This window comes from Mustela lutreola, chromosome 16 (assembly GCF_030435805.1).
Source record: "Mustela lutreola isolate mMusLut2 chromosome 16, mMusLut2.pri, whole genome shotgun sequence".
In the NCBI taxonomy this organism is placed as follows: Eukaryota; Metazoa; Chordata; class Mammalia; order Carnivora; family Mustelidae; genus Mustela; species Mustela lutreola.
The window spans coordinates 18,401,402-18,414,137 of NC_081305.1; the positions used below are offsets into that span (position 1 = coordinate 18,401,402).

The 12,736-nt window shown below is 45.1% G+C and overlaps 2 protein-coding genes across 2 annotated transcripts in view; one reads left to right on the plus strand and one right to left on the minus strand.

Moving 5' to 3' along the window:
* Positions 1-12,736, plus strand: part of EXOC3L1 (exocyst complex component 3 like 1) — a 123,198-nt gene that overhangs the window by 41,586 nt on the left and 68,876 nt on the right. The window lies entirely within an intron of this gene.
* PHAF1 (phagosome assembly factor 1) overlaps positions 1-12,736 on the minus strand; it is a 29,485-nt gene that overhangs the window by 3,734 nt on the left and 13,015 nt on the right. Inside the window, exons 4-11 of the mRNA XM_059151775.1 lie at positions 10,853-10,896; positions 7,654-7,733; positions 7,291-7,385; positions 6,557-6,654; positions 6,358-6,470; positions 2,159-2,292; positions 1,636-1,719; positions 238-320 (exon numbers count right to left, since the gene is read on the minus strand). Of these exons, the coding sequence (XP_059007758.1) occupies positions 238-320; positions 1,636-1,719; positions 2,159-2,292; positions 6,358-6,470; positions 6,557-6,654; positions 7,291-7,385; positions 7,654-7,733; positions 10,853-10,896 (731 nt within the window). The remainder of the gene's footprint in view (positions 1-237; positions 321-1,635; positions 1,720-2,158; positions 2,293-6,357; positions 6,471-6,556; positions 6,655-7,290; positions 7,386-7,653; positions 7,734-10,852; positions 10,897-12,736) is intronic.

Consider the following 12,736-nt stretch of genomic DNA (forward strand, 5'->3'; position numbering starts at 1 on the left):
AAGATACCAAGCTCTTTGAACCTACTTCCCTATCTGTAAAATGGGTATAAATGGAGAGACGTAAGGAATCAACACTGTACCAGGAACAGAGTAAACACTAAGGAAATGTTCATTTCCCACAAAACTGTAAGAATTCAGGTATAAATTAGTGAACACTCAAAGCCACAAGCTCTCTTTTCTTGGGAATTTTCAACCCAAAGCTCAGTTCTTGGGAGGGACAGGTATAGGTATACTCACATGTTAAAATTATAATGCCCAGGGTAATTCGTGTGTAGGACAAACTTCTTCACTTTGTGTGTATTTGCATCAAAGAGGATATCCTGGGACAGAAAACAAGGACGTCCAAGTAGGGAGAGTTACTGAGGCTGGGCAAGGGCCTTTCCAAAGGCATGTTCAAAAATAGCCACTCCTTAAGGGGGATGCGTCTGGGCAATAGCTTTCTCCCAAGGGGACAGCTGAGAACAAGCAGGCTTAACCAGACATTTTCAGTGAAAGGGGCACCCAATCATCTGCAAGCCCCCCATTCCAAACCTTGTAGCAGCAGGCCCAGCAGACCCATGGGCTACAACTCCCATTGCTTGGGAACTCAAACACATCATGGAGATCTTTCTTAATAAACACCTGATTAAAAACTCTAACTGAGCACAGGATTTTGCTTACAGGCTACCAAGAAGATTCAGAGACTACCTGAATTTCCAGGAGCTCAAAGCACCTAACTATTCCGAATGTCATGACTGGCCATTAGGCCCTCTCCGTGGGAGTCAGCAAACCCCTGGAACTGAAGGTCCAGCCTCTCACCAGAGCTCAGACTTGGATCTGATGCTGCCACCGAACGCTTCTTCCTATCCCCCACACCCTCCTCAGTTTCATATCTTGACAGCTGTTCAGGCCTGTGACCCCAGGGTCACCTCTGACTCCACTTTTACATCCTAAGTCTTATTAGGATTGGTCCATTTGTTCCATCTTCTTTGTCCCTTACAATCATTGCCCCTTGAACTCGAGAGGTTCAGCTTACAAAGTACCATCCCCTCCTGCCACTGTCCTACCCTTGAATTTATGATCTCACTGCTGTTCCCTCACTACTCCTGCTTCCACTTTTTTTTTTTTTTTTTTTTAATTTGACAGAGGGGGTGGGAAGCAGCAGGCAGAGCAGGCAGAGGGAGAAGCACAGTCCCCACCGAGTAAGGAGCTTAATGTGGCGCTTGATCCCAGGACCCTGGGATCATGGCCTAAGCAGGAGGGAGATGCTTAACTGACTGAGCCACCCAGGTGCCCCCATTCCCACTTTGACCCTTTTTTATTCTCCCTGTTTTGTGACTCCATAAAAGGCTCCTATGTTCTAAATGTGCAGATCGCAAACTATTAACCTGAATGAATCCCACAGCCTCCATCTGAGCAGCATGTTACCCTCAATAAAGAAGCCAAGACATACCAGGGAACCAGTGTTTCTGAGCAATCTCAGTGGCAGGGAAGGCCCACTTTTGGTTATCACTGCAAGACCACTGGGCAAAGCCAGCTGGGGCTAGTTTCCCCGCTGCCAGGCATGGCTACAGCTCCATGTGGACACAAAGGTGTGCCCAGTACATGGTCCACCACCACAGAGATGAAATATTTCTCAAAGGAATCACAACTTACCACTCCAAGAGTGAAGTAGTTAAAAAAGTAGTCATTGCACTTGGATGGAACTTGTTTATGAGGGGAAGGAGAATGAATTTTCATCTGTTGGGAGAAAAATAACAACAAATTAAATCCCAACTGCTTAATGTGGTTCTCAGATTAACTAAAAGTCTACAAACAAAGCAAGAGTGTCAAAGTCCCTGCTACTGGTGCTGAACAATGTAGCCAGCTTTGGTTGACGACAGAGGGGCCCTGGTCTCCCAAGAAAACGCAGGACAATCTGACCAACAGCATCAGGAAAGAGCTTTCAATTTAATTCTTTATCAGTTTTAACAGAACAGGTTCTATGGAAAAATAACAAACAATTTATATTTATTTGATATTAAGTTAATATTGATTTAAAAAGAAGTACGCCTGACTGGTTCCATCAGTAGAGCATGTGACTCTGGATCTCGGGGTTGTGAGTTTGAGTCCCACCTTGGGTGTACAGTTTACTTAAAAGGAGACTGCCTATTTGACTTTATGAACACATTTCCCCTACCTTGTCTTCTGACTTATAGAAGACCTTGTGTGGAGAACCAAGCATGCTAAGAACATCTTGGCAGGAATCACCAAAATACACCGAACGTTCAAATACCCGCATCTTGGCATCTGCTAATAGACCAGGTCCACAACCTACAGAGAATAAGGGAAAGGTGGTCAGGTTCCCACCCAGAGCCTGAGATCCTACAACCTAGGGCCAAGGGGGCCCCAAAGAGGCCAATGGCTGAATGTTGCTTTATTAGTTCTGGCTGAGGGCAAGCCTGCATGCAAGCAGAAATACCAAGTCACAAGCGCTTACAATGCTACAAGAGATCACAATCTACTTGCAATAATCCCAGAGGCAGGCACTTGGGTGGCTCAGTTGGTTAAGCATCCAACTGTTGATTTCGGCTTAAGTCATGATCTCAGGGTCACGAGACTGAGCCCTAAGTCAGGCTCACGTGGGGCATAGAGCCTGCTTGAGATTCTCTTTTTCCCTATTCCACTGTCCCTCTCTAAAAAAACCTAAAAAAAAAAAAAAAGAAAGGAAGAAAGAAAAGAAAAGAAATAATCCCAGAGACACATTCAATCCCACAAAACTGACGTGGAGCTCCAAAAACTGCATTCGTTTCCCTCACCAAATATTCACTTACTGGCTACCAAGGGCTAGACTCTTAGACACTGAAGAAGCATGCTGAGCAAAACAAGTGCAGTCCCTGCCCAAAATGGAGCTTATGGTGTGAAGATCCCAAACTGGCACCACACAGCCATGTACAATAGAGAGCAGCATGGACGCTATGGAAGTATATAATGAGGTGCTATTATCTCTTGCCACTTTCCAGGTCCTGACAAGATATAAAAATTTATGTTAAGAGGGGCTTCTCAATGGTTACCCCCAACCAGAGACTGAACCTCAAGAGTGAAACATCTATTAACCCACTCCCTGATGCTACAAACACCGACAGACGCATTAATACTAAAAAAGGACAAACCAGAAAAGTGGGAGGGTAAGAAAATCCTATTTGCTAAAAGTTTCTTCTTTGGGAAGAATCTTTAAACCCTGGCTCTAATACATTTTGGAAACAGTTCCAGTTAAACACGTACACATAGCAGTAGCTGTGGAACAACAACAGACACACCAACTCTGTAGATGGGAAGAAAAAGTGTTTTACTTCCTCCTCACCCCACATACAGCCAAGAACCAGAGGAAGACTGCATTTCCTGGTACATAATCACCTTCCCCTAACTCTGCTCAGAGCTTTATAGTTGACAAAGCTCTTTCATGTGTAACAATCCATTTGTTATACAGGGAAGACTTCAGGGATCCAACATCTGAAATAAGCTGGTACTGAATTCTTCAACTAACCCAAGAGTCTTTAGCCACAGCACATCTACACCGAGTGGCAAATAAAGGTTGAGTTTAACTAGGTCGTAGGGAAAGCGTAGCCCACGTTAACCTCGGTCTATAAATCTTGCTGCTCAGACAAGCCTGGCTGATCTACAGAACCCACCAAAAGCCCTGTCAAGCTAGACTGTATGCCCAAAGTCTCCAAGTACCGGACACCTGCAAATGTCCAAATGGGGCCATAGGGAAGGCACTCGTTATGTGTGAGTCTTCTCTCTTGTCTCACCCTACCTGAAGCCTACGCAGGGGAAAAATACCTTAGTTTTAGGAGACCATTTTAGTTTCTGATTCTCTGGAGTGAATCTTCCTATAAATTATTGTGGGGACTGAGAGAGTTGAACTGACTTCCTATCTTAAAAACATCCCAGTAATCCAATCAAGAAATGGGCAGAGGACATGAACAGACATTTCTGCAAAGAAGACATCCAGTCGGCCAACAGACACATGAAAAAATGCTCCACATCACGCGGCATCAGGGAAATACAAATCAAAACCACAATGAGATATACCACCTCACACCAGTCAGAATGGCTAAAATTAACGAGTCAGGAAATGATAGATGCTGGCAAGGATGTGGAGAAAGGGGAACCCTCCTACACTGTTGGTGGGAATGCAAGCTGGTGCAACCACTCTGGAAAACAGCATGGAGGTTTCTCAAAAAGTTGAAAATAGAGCTACCTTATGACCCAGCAATTGCACTACTTGGTATTTACCCTAAAGATACAAACGTAGTGATCCAAAGGGGCACATGCACCTGAATGTTTATAGCAGCAATGTCCACAAATAGCCAAACTATGGAAAGAGCCTAGATGTCCATCAGCAGATGAATGGATAAAGAAGATGTGGTATAGGGACGCCTGGGTGGCTCAGTGGGTTAAGCCGCTGCCTTCGGCTCAGGTCATGATCTCAGGGTCCTGGGATCGAGTCCCGCATCGGGCTCTCTGCTCAGCCAGGAGCCTGCTTCCCTCTCTCTCTGCCTGCCTCTCCGACTGCTTGTGATTTCTCTCTGTCAAATAAATAAATAAAAAATCTTAAAAAAAAAAAAAAAAAAAAAAAAAAGAAGATGTGGTATATATACACAATGGAATACTACGCAGCCATCAAAAGAAATGAAATCTTGCCATTTGTGATGACATGCATGGAACTAGAGGGTATTATGCTTAGCGAAATAAGTCAACTGAAGAAAGACAACTATCATATGATCTCCCTGATATGAGGAAGTGGAGATGCAAAGTCGGGGGTTGGGGGAGTAGGAAAAGAATAAATGAAACAAGATGGGATCAGGAGGGAGACAAACCATCAGAGACTGTTAATCTCACAAAACAAACTGAGGGTTGCTGGGGGCGGTGGGGAGAGGGTGGTTGGGGAGAGTATGTGCTATGGTGAGTACTGTGAGGTGTGTAAACCTGGCGATTCAAAGACCTGTACCCCTGGGGCTAAAAATACATTATATGTTTATAAAAAAATTTAAAAATTAAAAAAAACAAACAAACAACATCCCAGTAGTTATACTCCATAAGGAAATATGTGAGACATAGGTTGGATAAGACAAACTACCTTTCTGCTTGCCAAAGGAAGCTCTCAATGAGTACTGGATTGGACAGTAATTTGATGAGACCCTGACTTCAAATGATTCTCCCACTGACCCTCTGAGATGTGATTGCTCAGAGTGTGCTGTACAGGGTGGCAGTCAGAACTGAAGATCCCCCAGCCCTGACAGACTCCTCCTGCTGTCACTTGGGATAACTGTATCATCCTTGACTACCCTTTCGAGCTGTGATCTTCCCAAATCACTTGACCGTCTACATCTCAATTCTCGATCTCATGTCTCTTAAACACTATAGCTCAAGTGCAACATTCTTTTAAATAGAATTTTCTGCCTTGGCTAGAAAACCACATTTTAAGAAATTTCTAACCTAGAAATTGTAAACCATCCAATTGTTCAGGAGAGTGAGCTCACAGTTTATATACCAGATTCGTCATAGTTAAGAGCCAGTGCCCTAGAAACTGATATAAGACCCCAATTTATGAACAAACACTGGCTAGACTATGAGCTCCATGAAGACACAGCTTCTGTGCTGGCTTCCAGGCCAAAGACATGGCCTGTACTACTAAACATGGCCCAAGGTCCACAGTAGCTGAAAGTAGTCACTTACAAGTAAATCACAAATGAGGAATGGATCCTGGAGAGACCAGCCACTGAAGGCAGCAGGTTTTTGTTCACAGTCAGCAAAACTCATAGCAGGGTCTGGCCAAACCACAATTCAGCAAGTCACTACTGCCAGCCTACTGACTATTGGGCATAAAGGGTGGTAAAGGGGATGGAGCACCTGGGTGGCTCAGTCACTTGAGCATCTGACTCTTGGTTTCAGCAGAGATTGTGATCTCAGGATGGTGGGAGTGAGCCCTGTTTCCCACTCCATGCTCAGCACGGAGTCTGAGACTCTCTCTGCCCCTCCCTGCTGCACACTCTAAAGTGGGTAAATAAATCTTAAAAAAAGGAGGGGGAAAGGGAAGAGCAGACCAGTATCACAGCCCATAAGACACATCTCCAATAAATAGCCTGGGAAGCACTGCAAAACCACATAAGCACACAGAAGGCTTATGCATATGCGAGGGGGAAGCAAGGCTACTGTCATTTATTAAGATTTGCTAATGATAAAACTGTGTCTTGTCCCTTCACAAATCTAAAGGATAGCTTTAACCATAAATATCTCCGTTGTCTTGTAAAATTACCTCTAAGCATGTGGGATTTTAGACTGTCTCAACATGGATATAATGGAGAATCCAACACCCCAAAGCCAGTAACTGACCTGCAGCAAGTAGCCGAAGTCGTAAACCTGAGGGTCCAGTTCCATCTCGAAGAACATCCACACTCTCAGCATACACATTGCCAAGGAAACAGCTCAGGGGCATCACGGGAGCCCTGGAGGCAGGCACAGAATGAGCAGAGGCTTTGCCCTCCCTCCCAGGGAGCCCATGGCCCAAGAAGTTTGTGCTCCCCAAGCATACTTTGTATCCTGTAGGCTGTTTCCACTGTAGATGTACATTCGTTTCACAGTTGCCCCATGGGGTATCTGGAGAGAAGCTAGGCCGTGGGCAAAATTAGGCTGCAAACACAGGACAAAGTTTTACTAAGAGCACAGTGCAGCCCATGGGAGCCAGGAGCTGCCATTTCCCCAGCCCTCACGGGCCAGGTCAAAGCACACAGTCAAACCTGGTTCCAGGTCAATTAACTCACCCCATGCATACAGGTTCATCTTTAGTTTTACTTAATTTTTCTTTCCTTCATCAAGAAAAAATTATAGGAATGCTTTCTTTCTTTACAAAAAATGTAAGCTTTACAAACATCTATCATTTCATGACCCTAAGGATGTTGTTACCTAAAGATGAATGAAACATTTTGCTAAAAGCAATAGATAACTGAAAATCCAGAAGGGACTCTCAATCTCTAGGCCACTGAAAAAAAAGAACAGTGATTTGGAGCTTAAAGCAAGGCACAACTGAATTTCAATCTGAAAAGTGAGCCTGACCTCACTCTGCAGTGGGAAGGGCCCTGTAACTGGGAATGCCAGTTTGGGCTTTGTTCTTGCTATCAATCCCACCCACTGTACCCATCTTGGCCTCTGAAGACCTCAGAGATGAAGAAACTAAAGAAAGGCTACCTATCCAGCTTCCCCAGTAGCATCATCTGCTGTATTGCCTGGATACTGGGTGACAAATACCAGAGGAAGGGAAGGGCTAACCTCGTACTTGGGAGCCTCGGTCCAAGAGTCTAACTGAAAAGAGAAAGACAGTCCTCTGAAGTTGAGGTGGAAGAGCTGCTCAGCGGAGTTGTACACTGTGGGAATGGGGAGGAGAAAATGACATGGTTGAATGGCATCAGATGTGAACACAAACAAGCTCGGTAACAACTTCCTTGTGTTTGATTCCCAAACTGACATACTAGGCTGAAAACAAGGGGGAAGAGCTTTCCTTCACACCCAACTATCAACCCTTAAATTCTACAGGAACCTGGCTTCAGGGGGCACTGGGGATGGTGCCACTGGCCAGGCTTATCATTATGAGCTGCGACAGAGGATGAGAGGAATCAGACAGACTTGGCTTACCTCCAGGATGGGTCGCACCGAAAGACTGGTCAATCTGCTCAATGGTGGGAGCTATGGCCTGAGAGTTGAAGTGCACTCCACTGAAAAACAAAGATGCTTCTCAAATCCCTAAAAATGGCGGCTGGAATAGTTATTTTTAAAACACAGGCAGGCGAGTTTACAAGCATGCCAAAACACAAGTTTAATTAAAGAACTTTTAAGTGAGGGATAATTAATGAAGTCAGAACAAGTCAAGTCTCCTGAGGCTGATAGACAGAAATGATCCTTAGGGCCTCCCAAGACATGTGTGGTCCTCAGGCAGTTTAGAAGGAAATTCAGTCTTAGCCCCATGGCATTTGCACTTGGATCAAGAGTGGCCACAGGAACAGAAAGTGTTAATGTGCTTTCCTAGGATGCCTACTAATAGTTTGGCTTGAAAAGAAACTTTCTTAAAAGGGGATAAACATCTTTTTTTTTTTTTAATTTTATTTATTTATTTGACAGAGAGAGATGACAAGCAGGCAGAGAGGCAGGCAGAGAGAGAGGAGGAAGCAGGCTCCTTGCTGAGCAGAGAGCCCGATGTGGGGCTCGATCCCAGGACCCTGAGATCATGACCCGAGCCGAAGGCAGCGGCTTAACCCACACTAGCCACCCAGGCGCCCCAAAAGGGGATAAACATCTTAAAATAACAGTACAGCCAAGCAAGGCAGCTTATTTTCTTTCTCTCTCTTTCTTTCTTTCATTCTTAAGATTTACTTATTTAAGAGAGAGAGAGAGACAGAGCAAGCAGGGAGGTGCAGAGAGAGAAAGAATGTGAAGCAGAATCCATTCTGAATACAGAGCTCCACATGGGACCCTGAGATCATGACCTGAGATGAAACCAAGAGTCCAGCGCTTAACTGACTGAGCCACCCAGGCGCCCCAAGCAGCTTGTTTTCTTAAGAGCCAGCACTCAAGGACTGGGTGAATGGTGGGGCGGCGGGGGGACATGGAAACCATGCAAAGGGGAAACACCTGAGGGGGAGGGGCTTGGGAATGAAGAGGAGCACGTGATTTCCGATGATGAGCATGAAGATATGGCATGTATCACTTTAAGAACAATGTTTAAAGGTTAAGAATATTTTTTAAGGGCACCTGCATGGCTCAGTCAGTTGAGTGTCTGCCTTTAGCTCATGTCATGATCCCGGGGTCCTGGGACTGAGCCCTGCATTGGGCCCTTTGCTCAGCGGGGAGCCTTCTTCTCCCTCTCCCTCTGCCTGCTGCTCCCCCTGCTTGTGTTCTGTCTCTTTGTCAAATAAATAAATAAAATATTTTTTAAAAAGAACATATTTTTTTAAATCAGCATAACCTGTGGAATAACCCTAGTTTTCTTTAAGATTTATTTACTCATTTGGCAGGGGGCAGAGGGAGAGGAAGAGAGAGTCTCTGCTACAGCAGACTCCACACTCATGGCTTAAACCCATAGCCCTGACACCACGACCTGAGCTGAAACAAAGAGCTGGATGCTCAAGAGACTGTGGCACCCAGGCACTCTAGAATACCTCTTTTTTAACCAGGCATGGTGCTACATGCTTTGCCAGCAGTGTCTCATGTCATCTTCCTAACCTAGCAGCCACATTACTGGCTTCATTTCTCTGAAAGGAAAACAAGTTCAGAGAGGTTAAATGACTCTCCAAGGTCAAAGAGGTAACAGAATGAACACAGGGCAGGCTGACCCTGGACCCCATGCTTTTACTCACCACTAACTCTTAAGAGAGAAAAGAGAAGCTGGACCTTGACGTACAAAGGCTCCAACAGAACTGAAAGACAAAAAGAATCTGCAGGGGCCAGTGCTGTTACACATTTGCTTTATCTACTTCTCTATTGGTAAATGCTGCTTGAGCCAGCCACAGGAAGTGGGCCCTTTCATGCCCCCACAAAGGAGAGAGAAGCCTGTTAAAGAAGCTTACTACATGAGTATTCTGGATGCTAGCACAGTGTCTTGCCATAATGGGAGCTCAAATATTTGTTTTAGGATATAAGCTATTTCCATTTTCCTTCTAAAAAGCAGATTTTGGGGGCCCTTGGGTGGCTCAGTTGGCTGAGCGTCCAACTCCTGGTTTTGGTTCGGGTCGTGATCTTGAGCCTCACAGTGGGTTGCATGCTCTATGTAGAGTCTGCTTCTCTCTTTCCCTCTGCCCCTCTCCCACCACATGTGCTTGCTCTCTCAAATAAATAAATGCAATCTGAAAGAAAGAGAGAGAGAGAGAGGAAGGAAGGACGGAAAGGAGGAATGGGAAAAAGGGAATGCCTGGGTAGCACAGTTGGTTAAGCATCTGATTCTTGGTTTGGGCTCAGGTCATGATCTCAGGCCTGTGAGATTGAGCCCTGGGTCAGGCTCAGCTCTCAGTATAGGGTCTGCTTAGGTCTCTCTGTCTCTCTCTCTTCTGCCCCTCCCCACTGCATGCACTCTCTCTCTCTAAAATAAGTAAATCTTGGGGCACCTGTGGCTCAATGGCTTAAAGCCTCTGCCTTCAGCTCAAGTCATGATCTCAAGGTCCTGGGACGGAGTCCTACGTCAGGGTCTCTGTTCGGTGGGAAGCCTGCTTCCCCTTCTCTCTCTGCCTGCCTCTCTGCTTACTTGTGATCTCTGTCTGTCAAATAAATAAATAAAATCTTAAAAAAAAAAAAAGTAAATCCTTTTATTTATTTTTTTAAAGATTTTAATTATCCATCTGACAGAGAGAAAGAGAGCAAGTACAAGCAGGGAGGGGGTAGAGGGAGAGGCAGGCTTCCCACCTGAGCCACACAGGCACCTCAACAAATCTTTAAAAAAAAAAAAAAAAGGAGGTAGATTTTTGGCCCCCAAACAGCAGTCCCTTTGGCATTCTCTTTAGCATTCACAGGCTTTGGAGTCAGACCTATGGGGGGGGGTCGGGGGTTGGACGCTATGACCCATAAGACAGTCACATCACCTCTGAGCTGAGGTCCTGCTTTGTTGTGATGATTAAATGAGCTGACATATATGAAAAATGTTTTAAACACAGCATGTCCTTAACAAGGTTTCCTTCTCTTCCCCAGAAAGCTGAGTAGGTTTGGAGGCTGCCTGAGGAAATCATGGCACTAGGCTGTAGTCCTAGAACCAATATGGATGGGAATCCTTTACTAACTTAATGAGGGGAATTGATAAACTCCATTTGTACCAATCCTGTGACAGATACCAGCAGGGAAGTAAACTTACCAATATTTTAACTTTACTTTAGTCAAGTCATATACTTCAATCACCTAAAAAAAAAAAAAATCAAATGTTTAAGCATTGGTAATGCTCTGCAATTGAAAAAGATTGACTAAAAAGACATTTATAGAGGGACGCCTGGCTGGCTCAGTTGGTAGGACATGTGACTCTTGATCTTCGGGTATAGTGTGAGCCCCTCGTTGTGTGTAGAGATCACTTAAAAATCTTAAAAAAAAAACATTTACAGCATAGTGAAGAGAAAAAAAACCATCACTAGCTACAATTCTCCTGAAGTACTACATATTATGTTTTGTTCTCATTTTTAAATCTGGAGGAAAAACCCATACCAAACACACAGCATAACCTCTCCTTTTCCTTCTTCCAGTGATCATTCAACAGATGTCCACGGATGCTGTGGGTCAAGGTTCCTCTATCTAATCTACTACTGGGTCATACAAAGGACTGCACAAACAAAACCATGAAACCCTCCACAGAAACAAAAAAATGTTTAAAGGTTAAAGCTGTACCTTTGGATACTGAGTCCTCTGCCTTCTATACCACATTTTGCTGCATGAGTAAGACCCCAAATCAAATCACTTTAAAAGCTTTAAAACACTTAGTTTACAAAACAAAAAGTTGGGGGAGGACTATCCTGCTGGAAAAGAAGTCATATTACATTAGGTTAGGACATGTATGGCAATACTCACACATAAATCTCTCTCTACTGAAGGGCACCTGAAGAACCTCAGGACCCTTGTGTCATGTCAAGGGGTTCAGCCTTGGATTAAATGCCAAGAACTCAGGACAGAGACAAAAGTACTGAATGCTCGGTCACTAGTGGAGGCAAGTAATGAGCACTATGAAGTCTATGCCATTGGTGTCAGGGGCTTGGGAGCCAGACGCATGGCTGGCTGGGGCCTGGAGAACCAGCTACTATCCTCCAGTTCGGAGTCCTGGCCTTCCCTGTGAGGAACAAGCACAGCTGGTTCAATGTCCGCCTGCCCTGAGGGCCTCTAACTAGAAGGGGTTGTGGGGCCCCGTGTGTAGAAGCATCTGGCACTGCCACAGAAAACGAGACATAACAGGCAGTTTACTCTTGGCCAGACCTTATCCCTAACTTATCCCCAACTTTGTTTAATGATCCAAACCCCGAACCACAAGCTGGGCGCCTCTTCATTATAATGCAGCTATTCGGATCCTACTTGCAGCTAAGAGTAACTCCCTCTGCTGGGCCGTCACAGCACTTCAACCAACTCTTTCCTACACTACTTGCATATACTGTTCACCAGTCCCACAAAATTAAACCCTTTAGGCTTGCCTTATTAGTTCACACAGGAAAGGTACTTAAAATGTCAGACAAGCCCGACTGTCAGGAAGCTAGCTACGGGCAATATGAAGCTAGAAAGCATGAAAAGAGGTTCCCTCAGAGGTCATGCAAGGAAGGACAGGGGAACAGCTGTGATTCATAAGATACCTAGTGTTCCCTTCAGAAAGCCTGTATGGTGCCAAACTAGTATGCCATTTCACCAAGGCCAGGGCCCCATGCTGGCAGAAAGCCTCAACCTTTAGCTAGAAGCCATGCTTATCTAGCAGAAGCCGGCACCCTGCCTCCCTGATTGCCATCCCTGAAGCTGGCCAATGACCCAAAACTCACGCTGTGGGGGTAGGTCTCGAGGATATTCCTTCTGTGTCACTGTCACCCACCTACCAATAATCCAAACCAACATTTTGGGTGCTTCAACCCCGCCCGCCTACTGGGAGAGCAGTGGACCAGAATTAATTAGAGGGCCCATGTAGGATAACACTTGTGGCACGAGACCCATCTTCGAGTCCTTCATGTCACCAGGAGAATCAACAAGCAGATTTGGCCCATGGAGCCTGCCGGGCCAT